The 25,938-nt window shown below is 31.4% G+C and overlaps 2 protein-coding genes across 5 annotated transcripts in view; one reads left to right on the top strand and one right to left on the bottom strand.

The window, feature by feature from the left end:
• Positions 1–5,300: 5,300 nt before the first annotated feature.
• Positions 5,301–18,652, bottom strand: Eb1 (microtubule-associated protein RP/EB family member 1). Of its 3 annotated transcripts, none has more exons than XM_023164006.2 (6): positions 18,491–18,652; positions 15,336–15,604; positions 7,452–7,695; positions 5,889–6,001; positions 5,698–5,832; positions 5,301–5,621 (listed from the first exon to the last, which is right to left on the bottom strand). In XM_023164006.2, the coding sequence occupies exons 2-6, from the start codon at positions 15,600–15,602 to the stop codon at positions 5,562–5,564; spliced, it is 819 nt and encodes a 272-aa protein (XP_023019774.1). In that variant the 5' UTR covers positions 15,603–15,604; positions 18,491–18,652; the 3' UTR covers positions 5,301–5,561. The 3 variants fall into 3 exon arrangements, with proteins under 3 accessions (XP_023019774.1, XP_023019777.1, XP_023019775.1); XM_023164009.2 differs by lacking the exon at positions 7,452–7,695 and adding an exon at positions 11,197–11,419; XM_023164007.2 differs by lacking the exon at positions 18,491–18,652 and adding an exon at positions 18,173–18,339.
• A 3,114-nt stretch (positions 18,653–21,766) lies between these two features.
• tst (superkiller complex helicase subunit twister) overlaps positions 21,767–25,938 on the top strand; it is a 39,036-nt gene continuing 34,864 nt past the window's right edge. The window contains exons 1-4 of one of the 2 annotated variants that reach the window (XM_074183425.1): positions 21,767–21,863; positions 21,963–22,139; positions 25,472–25,682; positions 25,738–25,908. In XM_074183425.1, the coding sequence (XP_074039526.1) occupies positions 21,966–22,139; positions 25,472–25,682; positions 25,738–25,908 (556 nt within the window). In that variant the 5' untranslated portion in view covers positions 21,767–21,863; positions 21,963–21,965. The other variant, XM_074183424.1, reaches the window with a different exon arrangement.

Genomic DNA, 25,938 nt, shown 5'->3' on the forward strand with positions numbered 1-25,938 from the left:
TTTTAGACGAGTTTAATATTCAGGTGAGACTAAAAAAGGTAAAAATAACGAATTGCATACATATATATATATATATATATATATATATATATATATATATATATATATATATATATATATATATATATATATATAGGTATATATATATATATATATATATATATATATATATATATATATATATATATATATATATATATATATATATATTTATAGGTATATATATATATATATATATATATATATTTATAGGTACATATATATATATACAGTGTGACCCATTTAAAATGGAACCACCCCTGTAGAATGTGCATTTTTCAATCAATCTCAATTTTTTTTATTGAAATATTAAGCATGAAAAACTGTATCTTGACACTAACTTTCACAATTTTAGTTTCATTTCCAAGGCACTCTATGGTTTTTTTTGTTTGTCAAAAACGGCAAAAGTTTATTAGGCAATTTTTGTTTTCAAATTTGACTACACCACTGGATTCGTAGTCGTTATAAATCAAAACTGTCAAATTTTCATTAAAAAATATTTGTTAACAACGAAGTTACAACAACTTCAATTTTGGAAACAAAGTATTTGTTTGTAATTTTTATTCAGATTATAGACATATTTGAGATCTGACAACACTGTCATCACCAAGTAGAACACCAGTGAATTTGTACAGTGAAAATCCGAAGTCAACAGCTCAATGCGTTCTACAGTTATAACTCCTGAAAATATGGTAATGTGAGAGATTTGTGGTGCAAGCGTTTTGTAATAAAAAATTTACTACGCCACTGGATTTGTGGATAATATTCCCTTAAAATCATTCATTTGAGTGTAGGTCACGAGAAGTGAAAATTAAAATAAAAATTGAATAATTGAATAACAGAAAATTAAAAGTTCATTTTCAAGTTACGCAGTAGTAGACCAAGTTCAGAATCTCATGTCATGGTATCTCCCAATTGCGCTTTTATCAAATCTTGATAGAATCTTGAAGTATTAATGGTCATACTTGTAAGCTTTTTGGAAGTTTCCCAATAATAAATAATAGTACTTTTGTAACAGCGCACCTGGAAAATCACATTTTATGAGATTCTGAACTTACTCTACCTTCTTCTATAGCTGATGAAAACAAAATGTATACAAACAAGTTTCAAAGTATTTATTCAACAATTAATTGCCATTAAGAAAAAACTGATACTAAAATAAACATTGATTTAAAACTAAACATTCAAATTTTTGTGGCTTCTACCAAACCTCCATTAAGTTCAATACATTTATCGTATCTCTTCCGAATATTGTTCACACTATTTCTTATTTGTTGAACTGTAATTTCGGCACAAGCTTGTCGTATCCTTTGCATGAGTTCAGCTCGATTCGTTGGTCTTGTTCTGTGTTGTGTCAGAATACCCCACAGAAAAAAGTCTAATATTGTTAGATCAGGCGATCTAGGTGGCCATTCAATTAAGTCACTACCTCGTCCTATCCAATGATTTGGAAACTGGTTATTTAGCCACTCTTTAACAATCCTCGAATTGTGCACGGAACAGCCCTCGAGCTGAAAATATAAATTTACTTGTTCCACAAGAGGCATTTCATCTATTTCGTCCGATAATTGGTTATTTAGAAATTCCAAAAAAATTTTGCCCGTTTATGTTTCCATCAAAAAAATATGGACCTATTATTCTATTTTGTACTATACCACACCAAACGTTAACTTTTTCGTAATATTGACTTTTACAATTTATGATCCAGTGCGGATTTTCCGTACCCCAATACCGAGCATTTTGCGATGAAACTACCCCATTGGTGCTGAAAGAAGCTTTATCACTAAACATTATGCAGTTTAAAAAATTTCTTGTATTCAGGTACTCGCCTTGTGCCCACAAACAAAATTCCATACGTTTCACTTCATCACCTGCCTTTAAAAAGTGAAGAAATTTAGGTTTAAATGCTCTCATTTTGTTTTGTTTAAGACATCGTCGAATAGTCTCTCTCGGTAAGTTTAAATCCAAACTGGCAACTCGTAAACTTCTGTTTGGGTGGTTTCTAAAATAATCTAAAACAGCACCTTCGTTCAAATTTCTTCTTCGGTGATTATTTTTTAAAATATGTTTGCTGACTGCACCGGTTTCTTTAAATGTTTTGTTAATTTTACTGACGGTGCTTCTGTCAATGGGAAGTCGATTTGGATGTCTGTGATTAAATATCCTAGCTGCTTCTCTTTCACTATGATAATTGTCCCCAGAAATTCTCACAATTTCAATTCTTTCTTCTAATGATAATTGCAAAGCCATTATTAAATGCACGTAACTAACAACTGTTATTTTATTTATGATTAACTGTCAAAATCACAGCCTACTGTTGATTTATTATAAAACCTTTGCATAATGAGTTCAGCTTCCTCAAATTATTGATATCTCCTCTAAAAGATTGTTTTAGCTGAGTTATGAAGAATTTACAGGGAACAATTTTTGTCCTGCTCTCTGTTTTATTATTGAATAAATGATTTCCATGCTTTAAATCAATTTGATTTTAGCGGCTATGCGGAAGAATGTACTAAGTACTGCATAACTTGAAAATGAATTTTTAATTTTCTGTTATTCTAGAATACACTTCTCGTAACCTACACTCAAATGAATGATTTTAAGGGAATATTATCCACAAATCCAGTGGCGTACTCAGATTTTTGTTACAAAACGCTTGCACCACAAATCTCTCACATTACCATATTTTCAGGAGTTATAACTGTAGAACGCATTGAGCTGTTGACTTCGGATTTTCACTGTACAAATTCACTGGTGTTCTACTTGGTGATGACAGTGTTGTCAGATCTCAAATATGTCTATAATCTGAATAAAAATTACAAACAAATACTTTGTTTCCAAAATTGAAGTTGTTGTAACTTCGTTGTTAACAAATATTTTTTAATGAAAATTTGACAGTTTTGATTTATAACGACTACGAATCCAGTGGTGTAGTCAAATTTGAAAACAAAAATTGCCTAATAAACTTTTGCCGTTTTTGACAAACAAAAAAAACCATAGAGTGCCTTGGAAATGAAACTAAAATTGTGAAAGTTAGTGTCAAGATACAGTTTTTCATGCTTAATATTTCAATAAAAAAAATTGAGATTGATTGAAAAATGCACATTCTACAGGGGTGGTTCCATTTTAAATGGGTCACACTGTATATAAAACTTGGGAATTTCTTTGGGTGAACAGCAGAACGGAAGTGTACTCTTATAACACAAGTTATTCCAATATTTCGATAAAATTTATTATCATCTTCAGGGAAAAGTGTTAGTGAGGTTGGCCGTGTCGAAAAGAATGTTATATCTAAACAATTGAAACATGTCAATACAATAAAATAGTCATCAAGTTAAAAGAGGTAGACACCTCACTGGATACAAAGAAGAATAATGAATTAAAACTTTTAATAAAAATCGTTATTTGTTTTAAAATTATGGGAATACCGGTAAACGCCATGTGCATTCTCACATGGCGTTTACATATATATACCTATATATATATATACCTATATATATATATATATATATATATATATATATATATATATATACCACGGTGTACACGGTTGGGTACGACTGCAAGTTTGTGGTTTAGTGTACGGCGGATGCCACGATGAAATCTCGGCGGAAATCAGCAAGTTGACTGAAGACGCCAGTTTTGACTTTTGTGAACGCCCGTGTACGAGCGTTCGGGCGCTATAAGAAAGCCCGTACACGAGCCACATTTTGCGGTCGGATCGACCACACAATTGCAGTCGCGTTCCAGCGAACTCAAGCCGCCCATAAGAAATACTGTACTACACGTACAGTCAACATAGCCACAATGTTGTGGTTGCCTCAACTGCAAATATGGGGTCCGTGTACGGCCGGGCTAAGGGCTAATGTAATCAATCATTTTTAGCTCAATGTATAAGTTTGAAAATGTCCCTCTAGGATGAAACTGCAGTAACGTTAGTTACAAGTAAAAGTGGTAACAAACAGAAAGTTTCAATTCTATTTTTTCATTGAAATGCTTTGCCACACCAGAAGAAAAATACGCGAACAAGAGTGGCATGTGAATTTGGCAGCAGAAAATCCATACTCATTTGATGTCAAACTTAGAGCATAACATCTCAGATAACTTAGATTTGAATTGCCTATGTGCTCTTCAAATTTCAAGTTTTAAATTCACTAGAATTTGGTATAATTCATTCCCAACATATATTGTCAATTTGTATATTTCCAATAGAACATGTGAAGCAAATTGTTTGTTTTAGAAATATTGAAACTGTAAATAAAACGATGGTTTGACCAAATCTGTTTTAATATTCCTAAAACAAACATGTTCTACTAACAATTCACAAATTGCAATAAATCAACATTTTTTCTGATACTTGCAGGCCACATTTCAAAGAAAAATTCTCAATGATAGCGTTTTTACTTATTGAATGGATTGTCTCATAGTAAAACATTCGAGCCAGTTCTCAAGGAATTCAAATTGTTATAGGTACTACTCGCAAAATGAACAACTTCATTTTGCCTATTCCGAAATACCCTCTCATTAGAGTTTCTCTAATTCAAAAATATTTTAACAATTTCTAATTTAAATAAGATATATACGTCATGATATGAACTTCAGAGAATTGATAACAGATTTCTTTCGTGAAAAGGTAGTAAGACCTCGTATCGACTTTTGAGGGTTGTTGTTCATAGAGGGGCAAACAACTGGTTAACGGAAAAACTTGAGTCATATTTTATCAGAGAAAATTTGACATGCACCCTGACGTCAGGTGCATAATTTGAACATATTTGTATTATCTAACGATATTGCCTGTGCTTGATATTTAAATTTTATTCAATTAAAAAAAAATCTGTTTAAAATCTGTTTTTCCGTTAATCAGCTGTCGCCCCCATACGAACAACAACTCTCAGAAGTTGAGAAACTTGTGCGAGCTAAGGACTAACGAGGTCTTACCTTTTAACGTGTGATTCCTAACACGGTTGCATAATCATCCCAGCTTCAACCAGATGAATTCTCTCGAGAAAAATATCTGGTCGAGGCAGGAATCGAACCCGCGGTCTTCCGATCGTGAGTCGGGCGCACTACCACTGCGGCCAATTCCACAACAAAAGTATCCAATTATATATTTTTCTGTTTCAGAGTGTTGTGGAGAACATGTGTTGAGAATTTGAGCCCTGTCATCATATAGCATGTCTTGAATTAACATTCTCTTGTTAGTCAGAATCTTACTTCATAACGAAATTTTAAAATTAGTCACTATTAATCAAACAAGTGCAAACTGTGGAAAAGAATTTACTGGCATTAATAGTTTTCACTAAATGAAAAGGAAAAGATAACAGATAAGTAGAGCAGAAAATTTATCAAAGAATTAGGTTGGAACATCAACAATTCACATTTCATTGGACACATCTCGTAAGCAACACTTATAAAACTATCAAATATAAACTTAACTGAGTTATAATTAAAATCATTGTTGCTACAAGTTATAAAAATGTAATAACTTAAGGCGATTTTGTTCCAAAAACCATTAATTTAACTCAGTATTCATCTTCATCTCCAACTCCACCTTCTACTTCATCTGGGGGAGCAAATCCTTCCTGAAATTAAATGTGCATATAAATTCCAATCAGTCCAAAACACATGTCAACAATCAAAAGTGAACATTGTTCCTACCTCAGTTGCGTATAATACATCCAATATTTTTTGGATAATAGGATTTCCATCTTCGCATTCTTGACACATCACTTCAATATCCCGGAGTTTTCCGAAATAGAAATCTCTTTCTTTTTCTAAACCATCAACTGTTGTCTGTAACAGAAATAATAAGTTATAGATGAGGGAAATATAGGCTTCCAAACAAATACCTTGAATTCTGATATCTGATGCGTTAACTCTTCTAATTTACTGCTGTCGCCCGCCATTTTATTTTGAGGAGGTTTGGGGGCAGCTGTCGGTCTTACTGCATTCACTTTGGGCACTAAAATAACATGAAAAGTATGTTAATAGCACATATTTAGCTACAATCAATATGAATTTAGTGCTTTAATGAATGAAAGCTAAGCGCAAGTGCTGCACACAAAGAAACGATATTACATAGAACAACATACCAAGAGTAGTGACTAAACAAATAAATTTCCTAATATCATACTGATTTATGTATTATTATTATATAAATATTTCAAAAGGTTCAAGAACTCTATCAAAACAGAAAAAATATGTAATATTTTGTTTTACATTCCATATGTTGAGAAACTGTTTCAATTTAAGCACAAAAGCATCATGCTGGGCTGACGAGCAATGAAAATTATGAAAACATTTGAAATATATTCCTGCTACGAATCTAATTAAAACATGTTTCTCAAACCAAATATTGGTATTGAGTAACATGATTTTCGAATTGAAAAATTAATTTAATGGGGCTCCTATTATGTGTATTTATGCACACAAAATGAAAATTGAATCAAGGAACCCTCAGTCAATAGGCATTCATTAAAATAAAAAACTAGCCAACTTTATGGTTCACTTCTTAAGGTGGGTTAGATTATAATTTTTTATTAGATCAACAATACTCACTGATATCAAGCATCAACAGAATGTTAAACTTTGAATATAAATATATAAGAAATCATTATTGACAATAAATATTTACAGCTATTTTACCATTTGATAATTGTCATTACTTCACAATTATCACTGATGATGGCATAATTTTTAATGTAATTGAGGTTTGTCCCAATATATCATCTGTGCAGCCTTTATAGAAAATCATTTCGGTTTCGTTTTCTCTGTCAGATCCTCGTCTCAATAGGGTAGTCACTTTCTGGATAATCTTGAGTACCAAGCAGGCGGACCAATAAAAAATGAATTGTAATCTTAATTACATCATGACAACTTAGAAGATTCTCAATGATAAAATCACCTCACAAAGTGATGTAACACTTAATAACATATGCATCTCATGAAACATCATGTTGAAGCAAGAAAAAAAACTTGTAAACAGAGATCGTGGGACGGTAGCCTGGTAGGTTGATGTGGATGGTTTGCTCCACCCACTCACTCGACCGCTGTGCGGACCGGTGATTGAAACCGCAAGGCTGGACGATCGATTTTCACGAAAAACTTTTTTTTTCAACAGAGAAAATGAATTTATAAAAATGATTTCTTGGAAGAGTTAAAATCAACAATTACTAATTATGAAACTAATATAACAATTTCCAATCATGCTTTGTAGGTGAGTTTTCGAGAGATAAATTTCTGCCCTTCATATCTCCAGTAGTTAATCAAAATATAAGTAAACTAGCATATGAATAAGTTGAGAATGAAATATAAAACAAAATAATAATACATTAGGTTGAATTCTTGGAAAAATATTGGAAAAGTGCGCCCTTTTTTGATCATTTATTAATACTTATTATTGAAAAACATACTAGCTCGCCCAATTGGTTTGGACTTAGCTGGAGATGGAGGTTGAGGTGCCACAGGTTTCCTCATCATCAGCGACTGACCCTTGGGCGCATTGGCGCCGCCGGCGCCCATTCCTTCACCGCCGCGGGCTCCCAACGCATCATATTCGGTTCCTCTGTAATTGGCGTCAAAGAATTTCTTGAACCATTGAAGGAACTCAAAATTATCCTGGAATCTACCTTTCACCAACTTATCGATGGGCACAATCTAGAATAGTCAAGAGGGGCATGGCAAAAACAAATAAACAAAAACAATAAAACATTATAAAGCCTCAACTAAACACAATGCTTAATGAGAGAACGATTATTTATCAATCAGGATTTGAAATAGATCAGTAGTTTACAGAAAACAAATTACAAAAAAAAAAGTTTGTAATCTTTGGATATAATAGGCAAATATTAAAGAACATTCACACAAACATATTTACGTGTGCTCACATACCTAGTCATATATCACATTCTTCAAATAAAAACAGCTAGTGGTTAGAACTAGATTTCATAAATATAGACTTTCAACTAAAATCTAGGGATTCTAGGGAGTTTATTTTTATCTACTGGAAAAATTAACTGATTGCACCATCTAAAATAGTAACATTTTAATTTTTTTTTCTTTGTAGTAGTACACCTTTCTATAAAATGGAGTAATTAAAAGAAATAATTGTAAAACATGACCCAATTCATATATTTTCTGTCTTAGCTAAGATATAGCAGCAAATAATATTCTATACTATTATCAGATCTATTTTATTTATTTGTGAAGAATTCTATATGAATATATATTTCGGGGTTGGCTTTCACTTATGGTAGAGTATGTGCGTTAGTTTTTCGGGTGTACATCAAAAGATTGACATTTCACCATCATCTTAAATAGCATTATCAAAAAAAAATCCTTTGGAAAGCTGTCCTATAAGTGCTAATTTCTTTGTAATTTTTCTCATCACTGCTGTAATTCCAAACCCTGATGATAATATTCAACAAAGACTTATAGATTAACTGGAGAAAGTTGTATTAGAATTTCAATTACATAATCAATCACATCACACCACAAAAAGTGAGAAAAAAATGTTCTAAACAGTACATCCAAAAGACTTTGTCTGCAAAATTATTGATGAATAAAAGGATTGGTTCCATAATTCCATTCCAAATGTTTTTAATGCAGTTGCTGAAGCATTTAAAGAAAGGGAAGTAGTGAATTTTCTACGACACAGGTTAGGAAATGTTTTTACACTAATTTGTCCAACTGCCACAAATGTCATAATATAATAATAAAAAAGAAACGTGCACAAATCAGTGTGTTTTTCCCAAACCTATTCTACAGTGACAAAACAGCATACAATATAATCCAAGCTATGAGGTACGGTTATGAATGAACGGTTTCATTTTATACACTCCATTTGACCAATGATCAACTTTTTTTAATTACTTTATGACTGATTAATCATAGTGAGTTGAACAGCAAATGAAAATGCCAATTTTCCCAATCGTCAAGATGAATCAGAATATTTACCTGAAATTGTTTCAATGTCACATAAATGAAATGCATCATTTGTAGTTTGTCTCAATATATGAATTTGTATTTAAATATTTTTGTATGGAAGAAGTTGTGAAAATCAAAAAAGGTGAGGAAATGAAAGTTGTAACGACAAAAAACATATTAGTGTTACGACACCGGCAGATGAGGGGCGCCATAGGGGTCATGCCCCCAGTATCTCATCGGTCTCTCTAGCGGTGCCTCCATGGAAAAAACTAATGTGGAACATTCCGACAATGTATAAAAAAATTATTTCATGTTATCAACACTCTAATAGGGAATATTAATGTTACGTGAATGTATTCAGAAACTATTTGTTTGAAAGTGACAATGTTTCTTGTTGAATGTTCGCAATCCCATTGTCTAAAAAAAGGTGTTGTCAGATTTGAAATCAATGGAAAAAACAAATTACATTACTGAAGATACTGAAATATTCGGACAAGTTAGTTAAAACAGAAAAATTGAGCAAAAATGAATGAGCAATGAGTATAAAAATTAAAATAAAGGAAACAAGCTAATTTACATGAATTAATGGGTTTACAAAAAGTAAAATTTCAAACATATGTAAACAACAAAAATGAATGAAGACTGTATCAACGAGAAATACATATGTACTAGAAAATTAATATTTATCTCTCTCTCACACTCTCTCATTTATGCAAAATATCTCACAGTCTCGCAGATGTTTCTCGTTCATCCAGCCCATATGTTTTTCGTTCATCCAGCGAGATCAACCTCTTTGTGAGGTATATTGCATAAATGTCTGTCGGATATAATTCAATATCCAGCGTAGTATTAGCCGTGGAAGTAGTTGTTTTTCGGCAGGCATTCACCAGAACCTACAGTGTAGGCAGTTGGGAAAGATTAATATTTCGAGATTTTATTTTGAAATATTCTTTTTCCATAACAAAAATTAAATAAAAAATAATCAAAATAAAAAATGAAAAATTCAAAAAATCAGTGGATACTCATAATAGGTTTAGTTTTGTTTTTTCTCATTTTTCATTTTTGCATTTTTATTCATTTATCCTGATTATTTTTATTTCATTTTTGCCGTATATAAATATTTGACATTGAATTTTCTTGTTAATTCATTTATTAAATCACTTTCAATTCAAGTTACAATAATATGTTTGCTTGACAAGTTAGTGTTCTCACGATTTTTTTTAATGTTTATACTCATTTCTTATTAATTTTTGCTCATCTGAATATTTCAGTCCACTAATTTTTATTTTCAATAATTTTAACGTTTAATTCATTTTATTTGTTCTTCCATAGATTTCAATTCTGCTTATACCTTATTCAGACAATGGAATTCAAAACCTGTAACATATAACTAAACAATTTCAGCTGTCCGTACTTCTCTGTAAATTCGCATATCAATTGAAAATTTTGAATTTCACATGCCTAGAAATTTCTATTAAAATCTGAGGAAATAATATTTGTTTTTGAGAGCATGATCCACCCCCTGAAAAGCATTCAGAAAGATGTGTACTTGGTATCAAGTCCCAGTCTGTGTAGTTTTACAGACATTCTACAACTGATTCTACCATGAAATGTTATTTCCGATGAACTGAATGCTATTACAAGAATAATGTAACTTAAACATAAGCTGTTGAAACAGTTGAGATATAAAGCAAAAGCTGTGAGATATAAGGTAACCGGATGAAGATGTCAAATCAAATTCAACTTTATCAAATATTCGAATTCAGAGATTCTTGTTTTCAAAAACATGGGTTGAAATATAAAATGCTGGCAACATTCAATCCTGTAGGTCCAAAGTGAGTGGGTCTATTTTACCCTGCATTACAACCCACGAGGGTTTATTGTGGCTCACACATATTCAAAGCAAACCAGTTAAATCCAACTTCTCAACGAAGCCGGTTAATTTTTTTTTGTGAACGATATTTCAAATCAGATGGATAGGTACAAACTCTTCCGAATACCGAGAAACCTTTCCGTGGCAGAACAAGCACAAACTATGTGGAACACCTGGCCAAATTTCCAACAGTTATAACAATAATATAGAAATGAAAATTGAAGTATTTCTAAGGAATATCTCCCTATTTCTCCTAATCCCGTACTGGTATAATTTTTTATACTTTTACAATTATACAGAAAAAGTCACCTCCACTAATCAAACGAAGTGTACAATCTATCAAAATGAACAACCGTTACCATGTTTAGTCTGTATGTGCGGTTTTGGGGTGGCATGATTCTGTATCAGCCCAGTGCTATGGCCATTTGTGTTTGCCCCAGAGCCGATCATTACGCCACCTCTCGCTTCTAACCCGTTGTAATATCGTCCGTCGTAATTGGCATCAAAAAACTTTTTAAACCATTGCAAAAATTCAAAGTTATCTTGAAAACGGCCCTTTATCAATTTATCTACAGGGATAATCTACAACCAGTATAATAACAGTGAATTGATAGCAGATAGTTTATTCCTATATGTTTAAATATGACAAATTTCAAGGTCTGCCACAAATTTGATATTTCATTATATTTGGATCAAATCACTCATTTATAACAAGACAACAATCTCATCAATGATATATGATATGCAGATTCTTACCAGTACACTTTTATTATTTGATTCATGTAGTTAGACCAAAAATAACATTCAAATATGAATTTTCAAGTCTCTCGAGCCAAAGGTAGAGGTTTTAATCTCAAATTCCTATTTCTTGATTGATAATTATAATCATCAGCCCTAAACAATATCCTAATGAAGTTAGATTATCTCCCAACCATAATTTTACATTCTTTGTCGGACCAACAACACCAAAGACATCGAATATTATATTATGAAAACTACGCACAATGAAGCTCAAGGTAAAGAGAATTTCTGGGAAAACAATAAAATATGTAAAAGAAATAATAAGTACACTAATGTCACATATTAATGAATATTTCAGAATTTCTGCAAAAAGGACATCACGAACTATCAAAAAATATGTCCTCAGACACATTTCACAAAAATTTTCAATGTTTCATTTAATATTCACTTGACTGCATTTTTAGAAAAATAAAAGCTCTTACTGAGAAGAAGAGAAGTAATAAATCCACAACTACACCAACTGCAGACTTGTGTACGAATATATGTTGCACTAAATGGGAAAAAACACCCGATAACCCTATACTTTGAGACCTCGGTAGAGCATTTGAAACAATTGATCATACACTCTTACTTGAAAAATTGTACCGTTTTGGAGTTAGAGGTGCTGCAAATAATTGGATTGTTTCATACTTGAAACATAGGAAATAAGTAGTAGTAATGAATCAAAGTGAGTCACAGCCGAGGATAATCTTTATTGGTGTACTACAAGGATCTATCGTAGGTCCACTAAGGGCGAATATCATAGCAAATGAATTTTATAAATGGTGTCTTCATAATGGACTATTAGTAAATGTATCCAAAACTTTTTTATGGCATTTTCAACGGAAAATATGAACAATGATGTCAGCTATTTGATGAAAATCAATAATGAAAGCATCGAACAACTGACTTCTATTTAACTTCTTGAAATTATTGGGTTGTGCAAATATTAAGCAGGTGTGCTTTCTAATTAGGCATCTACCCTTTTACCGTGTTAGGAATCACACGTTAAAAGGTAAGACCTCGTTAGTCCTCAGCTCGCACAAGTTTCTCAACTTCTGAGAGTTGTCGTTCGTATGGGGGCGGCAGTTGATTAACGGAAAAACAGATTTTAAACAGATTTTTAAACATATGGTCAGATGTTTTGGGTAAAATTCAGCTCATATCAATAAAATATTTCTTATGCAGAAGAATATTATCAGGTCCACGGTGGTAGCTCATCCGAGAATATCATGTGAACAGTTATTTTCACAGATACAAATTATTACCTTGTCTTCACTTCATATACTGCAAATTACTATAAATATAAAGAAAAGAGAAGCTTTGATGTTATCAAATAGCCCCATTCACAAATGTTCAAGGAGATACTGTGAAAACTTACATCAACCCTTCTCAGACTAATGATAAGACATATTTATCCTCAATAAGGTGTTATAATCACTTTAAGGAACTATTTGGTGCAAGTCACTAATCAGCAAATCAAATTTACTTCAGGAATGCTCTTCATAATTATTTGAAAGAAAACTTATTCTATTCTTTTGATGAATTTTTTATGCGAATGTATGTTCATTATTATATTTTATTATCGTTAACGTGCTGCTGTCTTAATGTTGTTCAACCGTTTAATTGTTTCCATTTATCAATGAACAGATTGTAGTTGTTTCAATACATACTTGTTTTATGTTTATATCTTTGTAGCTTTTAATGTTCTTTAACATACAATTGTTCATTCGCTTATGACCTGATAATAGTTCTTTAATATATACTTATTTTATCTGTATTGCTGTAGCTTATAGGTTCTGTTATGACTAGTCTAATAAGTTTATATAATATATTCCTTTTATATGTTTGTATGGACTTGCGGTGATGAATAAATTTTATTTGATTTGATGATCACCACATGTAATATGGCCAATAACTTTGTTAAATTTTTATCACCAGTTTATTTATTACCACATCAACTTTACGCTATTAGATGATCAAGTTTCAAGAGTGTTGTTGTTGTGGCTCAATAAGAAACTTAATTCAATAATTCAATGTAAACTATGAAAAGTTTGTAACCAATATGAGAATACTGATGAATTTTATAAATATCTATACCACAACTGTAAATCCATTCATAAGTACACAGAATTTCCCCAGTGGATTGAAAAATGTTTTTCTTCAATCGCAATGAAAAACAGTGAAATGTGAAACTATGTGGTCATTTTTTTGGCATCAAGCCAATTTGAGAATAATTATTTTCACTTACCCCATGAGATGGCACTTTCAAAGTATTGTTTCATTTTTGTTCAGTAAATGCCTACTGGAATATATCAATTTCAGGTTCATATACTCTCATTATACATGTGAAATATGAGCTGTGAAACATAGACCGTTTTGTAAAAATACATTACCAATTTTTGTTATTTTTTTCATTGGTAATTGAACTCCTTCAATAGATATATTTGCCAGATTTAAGCAACTTTCTTGCAGCTCATCCGCCAAATAACATGATACAAGTATGTATCATGGAACACCATTTTCAATTTGAAAAAAATTTGATTTTTCATCATTTGATATAACAGAGCAATTGATTGAGGAAATAATTCCTAAGCAGTGTTATTGCATAGAGAGTGAATCCTAGATAACTAAGTACCACTACTGACAAGAAAATTATATAATCTCAATGAGCAGATAGTCACTGAATTTCATTTATGGCTAACTCATTACATATGTTGAAATTTAAGTTGAAAGTTGAAACTTCAGCCATGAATAAAAAAAGGAAATATCCAATTCAAATAAAAACATTTATCTGCGCACACATGCAGTGGGTGCACAGATAAATGCTCACACAAATAAGCATACAGGCAAGGAACGCATACCCAACCTCCCACAGCTGCCTACCTAATCTTTCAACAGGACAGAGAGACATAGACTTGGTGTCGTATTTTAACATTGTACAACAAAAGAAAATTGATGAAAATTTTGATGCTTCATAAATATATAGGTTCGTATAAGTTCATATCATTTTCAACACCTCCGTATTTTGTATGCATGTAACACATCATTAATTAAATGCTATAGTATTGATAAAATCAATTCTTTAATAAATGTCTAATGCACTATTTAATTTACTAAATTCCGTATCATATGTTTTATAGAAGTTGATATGTAATTGATTTTTGTTTAATTCCGGACTACAGGGGGTCTGTAACATACAATAAAATCCAACGAATAAGATAATTCAACACCGCTTTGCAAAATGTTTACCAGATATTCGTGGGTCAACTGTGTATGTGTTTATTACTGGAGCTTTTCCCCAACCCCAAATCGTTATTTTAAACTGGTTTAATCTTCCTCTTGAAGATGATCACTTGGTGATCGAAAGACATGTCGAGGTGTTAAAAATAACGATTTGGTGTTGGGGAAAAAACTCCAGTAATATTAATTACTACACCAAAGGTTCCAAACAGTGCATCATATGTGTATGTGTGTTTGAAAAAGGATCATGGAATTTCCCTTTTAACATGATTATGCTACTTTTCGTCAAAGGGAATAGGCATTTCAATCTGATTCCATTGACCTCAGTTACGTTACACTATCAAGATGAATGTTTTCGTATTCCAACTGAAAGTACCAATCATAAATTACCCTTTGCCAAACAATATGAATTATATCAAATTTGTAACAGTGCAATTTATTTGGAACTGAAGTGACTATAATGCTTAGTTCTTACCTTATCTACAGACATTTTCTTGAAGCTGGCTTGAAGAATCTTAAAATTTTGAATATACTCATGCTCAAGATTGGTTCGAAATTTCACCCTTTTCAATACCACTGATCCAGGAAAGAGCATATCCATGAATTGGCAATAAGCTGCACCAGTGCACAGTTCCTCTATTTTACCAAAACTACTCTGAAGGCATTCGTTCACCCAAGCCAGCATGTCATGGCGAGAGAGATTTTCAGATGTGACATTCGTTGAATAAACGTTGACCGCCATGGCTGTAGAGAGAATAACATTTATTTACAGCTCAAGCTCCTCGTTTAACTACACATTAATGAAACTAAAACCAACTAAAATGCAGTTGGTACAGATCAAAAATGGAATAAACCAAGATAAAAATAAGTTATTTAAACATATATACAGTAGAGTCAAAACAATTTTCAAGTGTGAAATCCAATCAGTTACAGTATTACGGAACAAAAGATTTCAAAAAAAGCATCTGATGATGTTCAAGCTGGTTGATAATATATCAGATGCTGAGGGGCTGTAGTACGATCTAGATATTTTTTCTAAATGGTGTAGCGTCAACTTATTACACTTAAATCCGGAAAAATTTCAGAAAATCACTTTTTCAATGGCAGTAATTTTATTGATTTTCCATATAGAATCAATGGAAAGATGTGAAGGTAGCAGAAAAAATCAATGATCTAGTAATTATTTTCAACCCAAAAATGTCTCAAGCCAGTAAAATGTTGAGCTTCATACTCTCTTCTACTCAAGACCTGAGTGTTGAATCTATAAAAATCATTAACTCTACGCAAGGTAGATGTATAATTGAAAATAACACCATATTTTATATGGTAGCCTCACTATAATATCAATGTGGATTTGTTAGAGGGTTGTCAAAATAAGTTTATAAGGTAATGTGCTTATCAGCTAGTGTTCAATAGAGACAACTAATCACAAATACTAAACATATTGAATATGAATACTTTATCTCAAAGCAGACTAAAAACTGGTCTCATATTGGCGCATGATGGCTATATTGATTGTTATGAAATAGTCGACGTTCTCTTTCTGTAAATCCTAGAAGGAACAGAAATATTGATATTTTAAAAATTACTTTTCGTAGAACAGATTATGGTCAAAATGAAACAATTTTTAGAATTGCATGTATGCAAAATTAAACAATTTGCAGAATAATTTCATTTCGTAGAATTTGTTTCGTTTTGTCAGCAAATCATTACCACTCTAGCCTGGAATTGTATGATTCACCTTTGATGTCTTTCAAATGATCTGTTAGAAATGTATGATGTATTACCCATTCTGTACACATATGTACATTTATAAAACTAATTGTAAATTGACTTGTAATAATTCCCATACTCGAGCTCCATAAAAACCTTGAAGAAGGTCCAAAGAATCCCAGACCTGTTTTATTAGCTTAAAATATGAGACAAGGAACATGTTATCAGAATTTGTTCTAATCTATAAATATAACAAGAATTTAACAGATTCCACATTGATGAAACATATTAAATGATTGATGTAAGAGAGCCTAGAAATTTTATTTCGGAAAAAGTAGGGCTTGAATAGAGTACATATGGAATTGAGAAGTATATTCCAACAAAGAAAATGCCAGATATGATGTTCTAATCAAAAACCCTAATTTGAATAAGAAGTACTTGGTCAAGTTCCCATTTTTGGTCTGAAATTTCTTCAGGATGATCAATTATAATGTAATACAAAATGAGTTGTAGTTATGAACAGAAACTGACAGGAAATTCAAGTAGTTAGGAAAATAATAAAAAACCAATATTTTTCAATATGTCTTTTTTCAACTGAACCATTTAAAAAAAATGTCTCATACCTAAATTTATCTGAATTTAAAGCATAGTATGCAGAGGGGCTTGAACTAATCTCCAACATTTTTTATTGTTACTTACTGTATAAACTTTCAGAGATACAGCCATTGAAAAGTTGTTAATATTGAAAATTGTTTTTTTTAAGGACTTACATTCACCGATAGAAACTTGTTGGTTTCAAGACGTATGTTGCAGGAAATGAAATTGTTACCCAACTTAGCTTGATATCAATTACTAAACTTATCTTGATATCAATTTTGAAAACCATAATATTCTATTTCAATATTGTAATGTTGCCAAAACAATTTGAAAAAACTTGTTGAATTGTCATTTAAGTAGTATGAAAAATACTTTCATGGAAACAGAATAAAACAAAAAAATAATGTGGTAAGTGAATGAATGTCTGTAGCATGGATTCATTAAAAGGTGGTCTTTTATCAAATTTGAGTCCCTGAACTTTTCAAAGAACATATCTGCAAAAAATGATGTGTCAAACTTCGATTTCATATTCCTCAGCATAAATATACATAAAAATTCATAAATTCATACCAATTGTGAACTCAAAAACGCCTTACATTATTAATCCAAAAAAACTTCATGGATTGTGGTTAATATTGTTATTCACATGTCAATTAACTGTCAACAAATGTAACAGTAATTACACCTGGTTTTTATTTATCTCAATATTTTCTAATTAGAGACTTCACTTATATATTACAAGTCACTAATACACTAATTGTGTTCTTTGAATTACTCCACCTATATGTTTATATATTTTCCTATTTCCATTTCATTTTTACTATAAGTAGGTATATGTCCACTGAATCCATCCAATATCACCTAACCACAACATAGATAAAATTTCATGACAGATTAAAAAAATAGCTAAATATGAATAATGGGTGTGGTGAAAAATTATTGATGAAGGATTTTTGAACATCTCAGATAGTTTGATAACTGAAAGTGAAAAAAGTTACATACCGGTTTTTTATGTCCCGTTAGAGAATAAGAACAAACTTTACCCAACCAACGCGTTGCTTCTAAAAATATATATCCCAACAAAACAATGTATATCCATCCAAGAGATCAAAACTGAATGTCGATATGAAATGTGAATGAACAAAATTGAAAATGAAAAATAAAATGAAGGCGGGGACGAATATTCATCATTTACGACAGAGTATATATTCTGTCAAATATGGAATATGTCACTACAAAATTCTTGTAACCATATTTAAAGTACTAATAAACTTAATTTATCTTGATATACTAAGGCTTTTTACCAATTATTTGACATACCTGTATCACAAATTCAAATAGATGTATAGGAACACCGCCGGCAACTCAACTTTTTCACCCTTAAATTTTCGGCTTGGTAGCCATTGCCATTCCACTAAGAAATTTACAGAATTCCAACCTCAAATAAAAATTTTCGAAACCATTAAAGGTGTATTCTAAGAAGAACTCATATCCTCTGTAACGACAACCGTCAGTTTTCTGATTGGTGATTTTAGATATATGATGGAATTGGCCGATACTTGATGAAAATCCATAACTAACGTTTTCAAAAAACACTTTATTGTGAGATTTTCACTAAAAAGAAATTTTAGATTTACTTACTATTTGTCTATCTCAAAATTATTTCCAGTTTGACAAAAAATTATATTCATGCAGTGAAGGATTAACAATGGAGAACCCTTTGAGCCCTTTGCTGGCTGAATTTTCATGGATAACAGAGTATTAAATCCATATTAATTGAACGATTGCTCAAAAACGTTACTCAAGAGTAACGTTGACTGACGATGCTGACTGAGTACAAACAGGCGATGAAGGTATCTCTATTAATCTCTGAAAATCATTGTAATTTCGTTTTGCTGGCTTGGCTTTAAAGTTGCCTCCTCTCGACAAGATATCGTCGATACTGGGTGGTATGCATAAAGTGAAGCAGTTACTACTGCTCCAAGTATCTACTTGGCAGCTGAAGTATCTGCTACACCAATGAAGTTTTTGCTACGCTTTAATAGTATATACTATTTTTTTCAATGTACTTAGAAGAAAGTACTTCACCGCAGAAACATCTATTTTAATTTGAAGAATTTCGGATGGTCACAATATTGAGATGCAAAGGTAAAATAATGGTGGCTTTTATCGATCATATAACGATAATATATATCGTTATCAAGTATGTAAATATACCCTCAATAAGTATCATACCACTCTCACATTTTTTTTTGAGGTTCAATAGGAAAAATGTTGAATGATTGGCGAATTATCTCATTGACGGCACCTTAGAAATAAGAAGTGCTGCAACCCAGGATCAAGGTTCGTATCTAGTATCGAGATGTACTACTTCACTAAAGAGGCGATATACCCAAAAATATATATCTGAAATGAATTTCCAGACAGATGAATTGCTTCTTGATGCTATAAATGAAAGAGCAGATGTAAAGCAAATACCTGGTGATTGTACCCACGTATGAATAATTTCAATTTTGTTTTCAGTGAAGCAATATAAATTTTTTACAGTTTCTGGTTTAAATCTCAAAATCCAATGTAAATATCCGAATCCATACGTTTGTTTGAAGGTGGGTGACAATGTTTCGTGGTGCATCGCATTAGTTCGGACTTCTATTGTCTAATATGATATAAATTGATTTGAAATACCTGAAAGAATCCGTAAAAAATTAAAAAGATTAGCTGAATATCAAGGAAAAAAACTGAAATTACAATGAGATAAAATACAACCAACAACCAAAAAATTGAAATATTAACACAAGATGAAAATTAAAAAAAGTAGGTATATTAAAAATAAATGAAAATTAAAAATTGAAAGATTTCAAACCAACTTACTTCACGACGTTTCGACTGTTAGTATCCACAATCGTCTTCGGGTGATGACCTCAAATTAACCTTAAATTAAGTGACAAGTTTATTGAATTTTTTTATAATAGTTGAACCCAACATAAAAATTCTAAAAATAACATTAAAAGAGAAAAACGTCTTCCAACAGACGATGCATCCACTTTCCAGATGCAGAAAAAACTCTGGAAGTAAATTAATTTCTTCCTTAACAAGAAAGTCTTCATAGACCAAATATAATACAAGTCATATAAGGCAGAAATATACGTAATAACCAAGTCATCATTGAATATGAATCAATTAAAACCATCCAAAACCATAATATAATAGAGACCTGAATCAGGACTTGAACTAGAATAAAAAACCCATGCCCACAATTAATCAATCTCAATTGATGAATTTTAAATATATCTGTATTATATGCTTCATAACTCTTAATACAAAACAAGTACTTTTCCCAATCATCAGAAATGCAATACTCTTCTCGACGCGCGTTTCACCAACCATGTTGGTTTATTCAGAAGATGAATGAAACTGAACAAAGTTGGTGTTTTCAGGAAATGATGAAAACTGAAAACGATAACTTGGTTGATGAAACGCGTGTTAAGAAAAGTAATGCATTTCTGGTGATTGGTTAAAGTGTTTGTTTTGGATTCGTTCTACGCCAGAAGTTCCAGTTTTACCTTTTATTCATAACTCTACTTGAACAAACCAAATTGCGATTTCAACTTCAAAGTAAAAACTTTTGAAGCAGCAATAATAATCCTGGTTTGAAATTGGTAGTTAGACCCTTTTACTTTATTTTTACAGCTATACTGATTGCCTATAGTCGATGTTCATATTGAATATTACTGTCAGCTAATTGAGAGAAGGAATATAAATTTGTTTTTTAGTTTTGAGTCACAGCACATTTCCCAAACTTTGGCAAAATCAGAACGAAATTACTGGAATTTCATTTTATAACATTTAAATATAATGCCCTGTAATTTATTCAACTAAAATTGATCTGGATCTTCAGTGTAAAAGTGTTTGATGTTACATCTGTGATTATGATCCAAACTGATATATTTTGTAATTATTGTTACATCAACATGTAGGATTTTTACAGTCTTTTGAACATATTCTCGATTTACAAAATTCCATCATAGGAATTTTTTCAAAAAATCAACAAGACAAGAGTTTGTCTATCTGTATTTGAATACAGATAGACTAACTCAAATTATATTTTTAATATTCAGTTTATTCATAATGAAAAGAGAAATGAAAATTTCTATGTTTTTTACCACTTTTATTTGTACTACATGGACATTCTCAAACTTATACTATAAACTCTGAGTATAAATCAGTTTCGCCCTATTTGGACATTCTCAAACTTTTACAATTAACTCTGAGTTTATATGGACATTCTCAAACTTTTACAATTAACTCTGAGTTTATTGTATAAGTTTGAGAATGTCCATATAGGACGAAACTGCAGTAACGTTAGTTACAAATAAAAGTGGTAAAAAACATAGAAATTTTCATTTCTCTTTTCATTATGATCTCCTACCACGTAGGAACGGCCACATGCATCAATTTATCAATGTATTCATCTTTCATCTAGAAATTCATATTGGTTTACGTGATACAAGAATGTAATAATCAATAATTTCCTCTCTTTTATTTGAAGGTCTCCACACAGTAGAAAAACCGTCTCCATTTTAATTGTTTACTATTCTGTGGTGTCTCAGCACAGAATAGTAAAACGGAAACCGAGCTGAACGATCGGGCAACCTTGCATCTATAAATCTTATCGGTGGTTAGAGGGCTAAAGGTAAAATCCCTATGTAGTTGTTATGAATTCTTGATGTTTGGATATCGAACCGGTAAACCAGTACTTTAATCTTTGACGAAGGCAGTCGTTTCTTTTTAGAACATGGAACTTCCACCAATTTTACCACCTACGGAAGATGTATTGAAAAAGTATCTACTCTGTCCTGAAAATCTTCCCATCCATCAGTATGAAAAAAATCAAAAATTTTGGCCCAGAGAACCAACTCCAAAAGAGCTTTTATATTATGAAGGATCTGCTTTATCTACCACTTTGAAAGTGAGATAATACTCCAAGTTTACTTTGTTCGTATACAGTGTGTCCCAGAACTTGCTTTAGAAAAAAGCTGAGTCTAAAAGTATCACTGGATAGTATTTATAGTGGGTATATGCAGTGATACCTAAGAACTAAACCCAGTAACTAAGGCTATACCCAAGAAAAGTGTCCAGTTTATGCACCTGTTATCATAACCACAATTATTCTTCATTTGATATTTCACTAAACTACTGAAAAAAAATCGTGTAACCAAAATATGTTCAACATTCTTTTAATCATCTTTTTGAAATTTCTGGAGTCAATGAAAGATGTAAATATTTTAATTTGTTGCTCATTTTCTTTTTGATATAAGTTTTTAATGAAATGTTGCTCAACTGTCTAGGCATAGTTTCCATAAACTATCTTTGATTCCACCTTTTCCAATAGATATGTTTATACAAAAAAATTAACAATTAAGAGAAGTTGGCCAACTTTCCACTATCCCAATTTAATTTTGCCAATTTTCTCATTACAAATAGTGTGCATTTTTTCATTTATTTACAATTTGAGGTACAAACAGGTAAAAACCCAATAAAGTATCCACTAATAAATTTTACAATAAAAAAATTGGTTTCCTAATAATCAGTAACAATAGATAACAAATACCTAATTATTTGTCCACCTACTAATTTTCTCACTATAAATAGTAGGCATTTATTCATTTACTTACAATTTGAGATACAAACAGGAAAAAACCTAATAATGTATCCACTAATAAATTTTATAATGAAAAAATTGGTGTCCTAACAATCGATAACAATGGATAACAAATACCTAAAAAACTGTTCACCTATTAATGATTATAAAATAAAAATTTACTGCTTGAAAATAATTTTGCAAGTCGTCTGCAAATGGAAACATTCAGAATATTTCAATCCCACAGGCAGATCATGTGAGATACCTTGAAATACAGTTGGACAAGACTTACCTGGCAAAAACATATTTTCACCAAGAGAAAGCAACTTGGTATTCAAATGCGAAAACTGTACTAGCTCATTGGGCGAAAGTCTCAACTGTTCAAAACAACGATTATTTGACTATTTGATTTCAAAGGCTTTTTATTCTCTGAGTGAATTTCTGGAAAATGACTGATATTAAAAGTGATTGTATTAAAAAAAAAACATTTTTTTTTCTGGATATTTTTCACCAGTTTAATTTCATAATTACTACAATTATGTAAAATGCAATAAGCCTATTCAGCTTTGGTAGTTGCCAGAGACTTGGAAAAATGTCGGAGGACAGCAAAAATGATCAGGAATAATCATGCCTGCTTAAGAAAACTATTGTATAGCGAAACACATATCTTGGTTTTGTAAACTGTTCAAAGTGAGAATATTACAGTAAATTATATTCAATAATAATTATATTAATAATAATAATAATAGCCTTTATTACCTAAAATTTTAAAACCATTTACAGATTTAACTAAGTATGTTAAAAAAGTAATATAGGTACTTATAACTACAAAATTACAATTTCAGAAAATGAAGAAAGAAATATAATAAAATGAAATAAAAAAAATTACCAGAAAATAAAAAATTCTCCATGAAAAACTGAGATGTAGTTTCAACAAATATATACTAGAAAATCAAAATTGATGTCTCAGAAATTTGAAATTAAATTAAAATTATTGCAAATGCTAAAGATAGGTTACTTGAGGTATAAATTGGATCTGGTCGGTCGGCTGTAAAAAGTTTTTGTAGGTACTTTCAGTTCTAAAACGAGGCACACAGAAATTTATGAGATAACACCTCCAAAGCATCCACATTACTGTGCAGAGATTTATATAGAGAAACTATTCCAGCAAGTTTTCTGCGTAACTTAAGACTTTCAATATTGAATGTCATGGTAAGAGATTCATATAGAATACCTTTATCAGGATAGATACCATAAGATAGGAAGTAAATAAACTTTAGGAAACGACGTTGAACTTCATCAGTCAATGTATTATAGCAATTCTAGTATGGAGACCATAAAACAAAGCTATATTCTAACTTTGACCTTACGTAAGCTACATAAAGAGCAATAACAGCAGATATGTTTGAATAAGATCTACAATTGTGAAATATAAAGCCATAAACTCTCAATGCTTCACTTACTTTCTATCTAATGTGGTTGGTAAAAGACAAACTTTGATCAAAAAACACACCAAGATTTTTAATTGAGTTACAACATGACAGTCAAATGGTATCTAGTCATTAATTGTACTCGATGACTGACATTTTCCTTCTATGAGAGACTACTTTACATTTGGATGCATTAAGATATAGTTTGTTAACTTCACTTCAAGTCTGTATATTTTCTGTTGTTGCAGTATATTACGGTCTTTGATGATTTCAACTGGTAAATAGATTTTTAAGTCATCTGCAAAAAATAACTTATTACAGACGATATAATTACTGAGGTCATTCATAAATAAAAATAGAAGTGGTCCGAAATTCGATCTTTGAGACACTCCAGATGAAGGATTATAATAAAAAGAATCATAGCCGATATATGATACAAACTGTTCACATTGAAGTAAGAAGGATTTAATGAAAAGTTCTGCTGAATCATGGAAAACAAATTGTTGGAGTTTATGTAGAAGGATCATGTGATCAAGTCGATCAAATGCTTTAGCAAAATCAGTGTAAATCACATCAACTTGACTACGATTATCTAAAAGATCACCAACATTTTGAGTCAATATATTTAAGTTTGTTATGGTGGATCTATTAGATATAAATCCATGTTGTTGCAGATATATGATATTAGAAACTGAGGAATGTACGTTATCATAGATGACAATTTCGATAAGTTTAGCAAAGTTTGATAAGATTGAAATAGGACGATAATTCTAAATACCAAATGGATTTCTAGACTCAAAAATGGGACAAACTTCCATAATTCAGGAAAAGTATTATTTTAACTGTAACACTGAAAAGTGTCATAAAGGGATAGACTAAGACACCAATGCAATCTTTTATCAAATAGGATGGTATCTTCAATTTTCTGATGTTATACTTACATCGAATTTGTCATATCTTCTTAATCAATCTTTTGATATAAGGAGGGAATGGAAAGATCCAATATTTAACCAGAATGTGACAAATGAAGAAAATGGCTATGTTGTGAGTGAGAGAGTGTGTGTGTGCTTCCTCCTTTAGGGTAATGGATAATTAAATGTGTGCGTGTATTTTCTTCTGTAGGGTAATTGATAATTAAACCACAAGTAATTGTTTTCAATAATGAACATTCTATGTATCTGTTGAAAAATATCTCCAAAAGCAAATTGAGCAAATAATGATATCTTGTAGGTTCAAAGGGATCCTAGTACAGGTGAAATAATGGATTTCTGTGAAGTGCCAATCCAAGCTATTGGTGCTACAGCAAAAAATTCAATGTCTATGACAAGAATTCCTGCTCCTCCTTCAGAAGCAACCAAAGGCAATGCTTCTTATATACCATTCTGGCCTGGAAGTTTTCCGTTACCCAAAAGTACATTAAAAGAAATTCAGGAGGATGATGGTATATATTTTTCGAATACTCATGAGTGTGAGGCATACCTTTTTTATTTCCATAGATTCTTCCCTATTGACTGTGCCTCCTGGTTTTGACAGAGGTTTAGTGTTTCTGGAAGATGGTAGTACTGTGTGGTCTTCTGAATACGGCAGTGAAATTGAAGTTAAAGTTGACCCAACCACCAATGTGATCAACTTGCTTGATATTATTCAACAAGAACACAATTCATTAGGTAATACCATCGACATATGTCGGTGGGTAA

The sequence above is a fragment of the Leptinotarsa decemlineata genome, unplaced genomic scaffold (assembly GCF_025532065.1).
Source record: "Leptinotarsa decemlineata unplaced genomic scaffold, Ldec_3_MD MMD2_tig00026340_RagTag_RagTag, whole genome shotgun sequence".
Lineage (NCBI taxonomy): Eukaryota > Metazoa > Arthropoda > Insecta > Coleoptera > Chrysomelidae > Leptinotarsa > Leptinotarsa decemlineata.

Excerpts from the sequence above, each read along its gene's own strand:
- Eb1 (XM_023164006.2), bottom strand. The coding sequence starts at position 15,602 with ATGGCGGTCAACGTTTATTCAACGAATGTCACATCTGAAAATCTCTCT. Across the intron at positions 7,696-15,335 it reads AGAAAATGTCTGTAGATAAG|ATTGTGCCCATCGATAAGTT; the intron begins GTAAGAACTAAG and ends TGACTATTCTAG. Across the intron at positions 5,833-5,888 it reads ATCAGATATCAGAATTCAAG|ACAACAGTTGATGGTTTAGA; the intron begins GTATTTGTTTGG and ends TTTCTGTTACAG.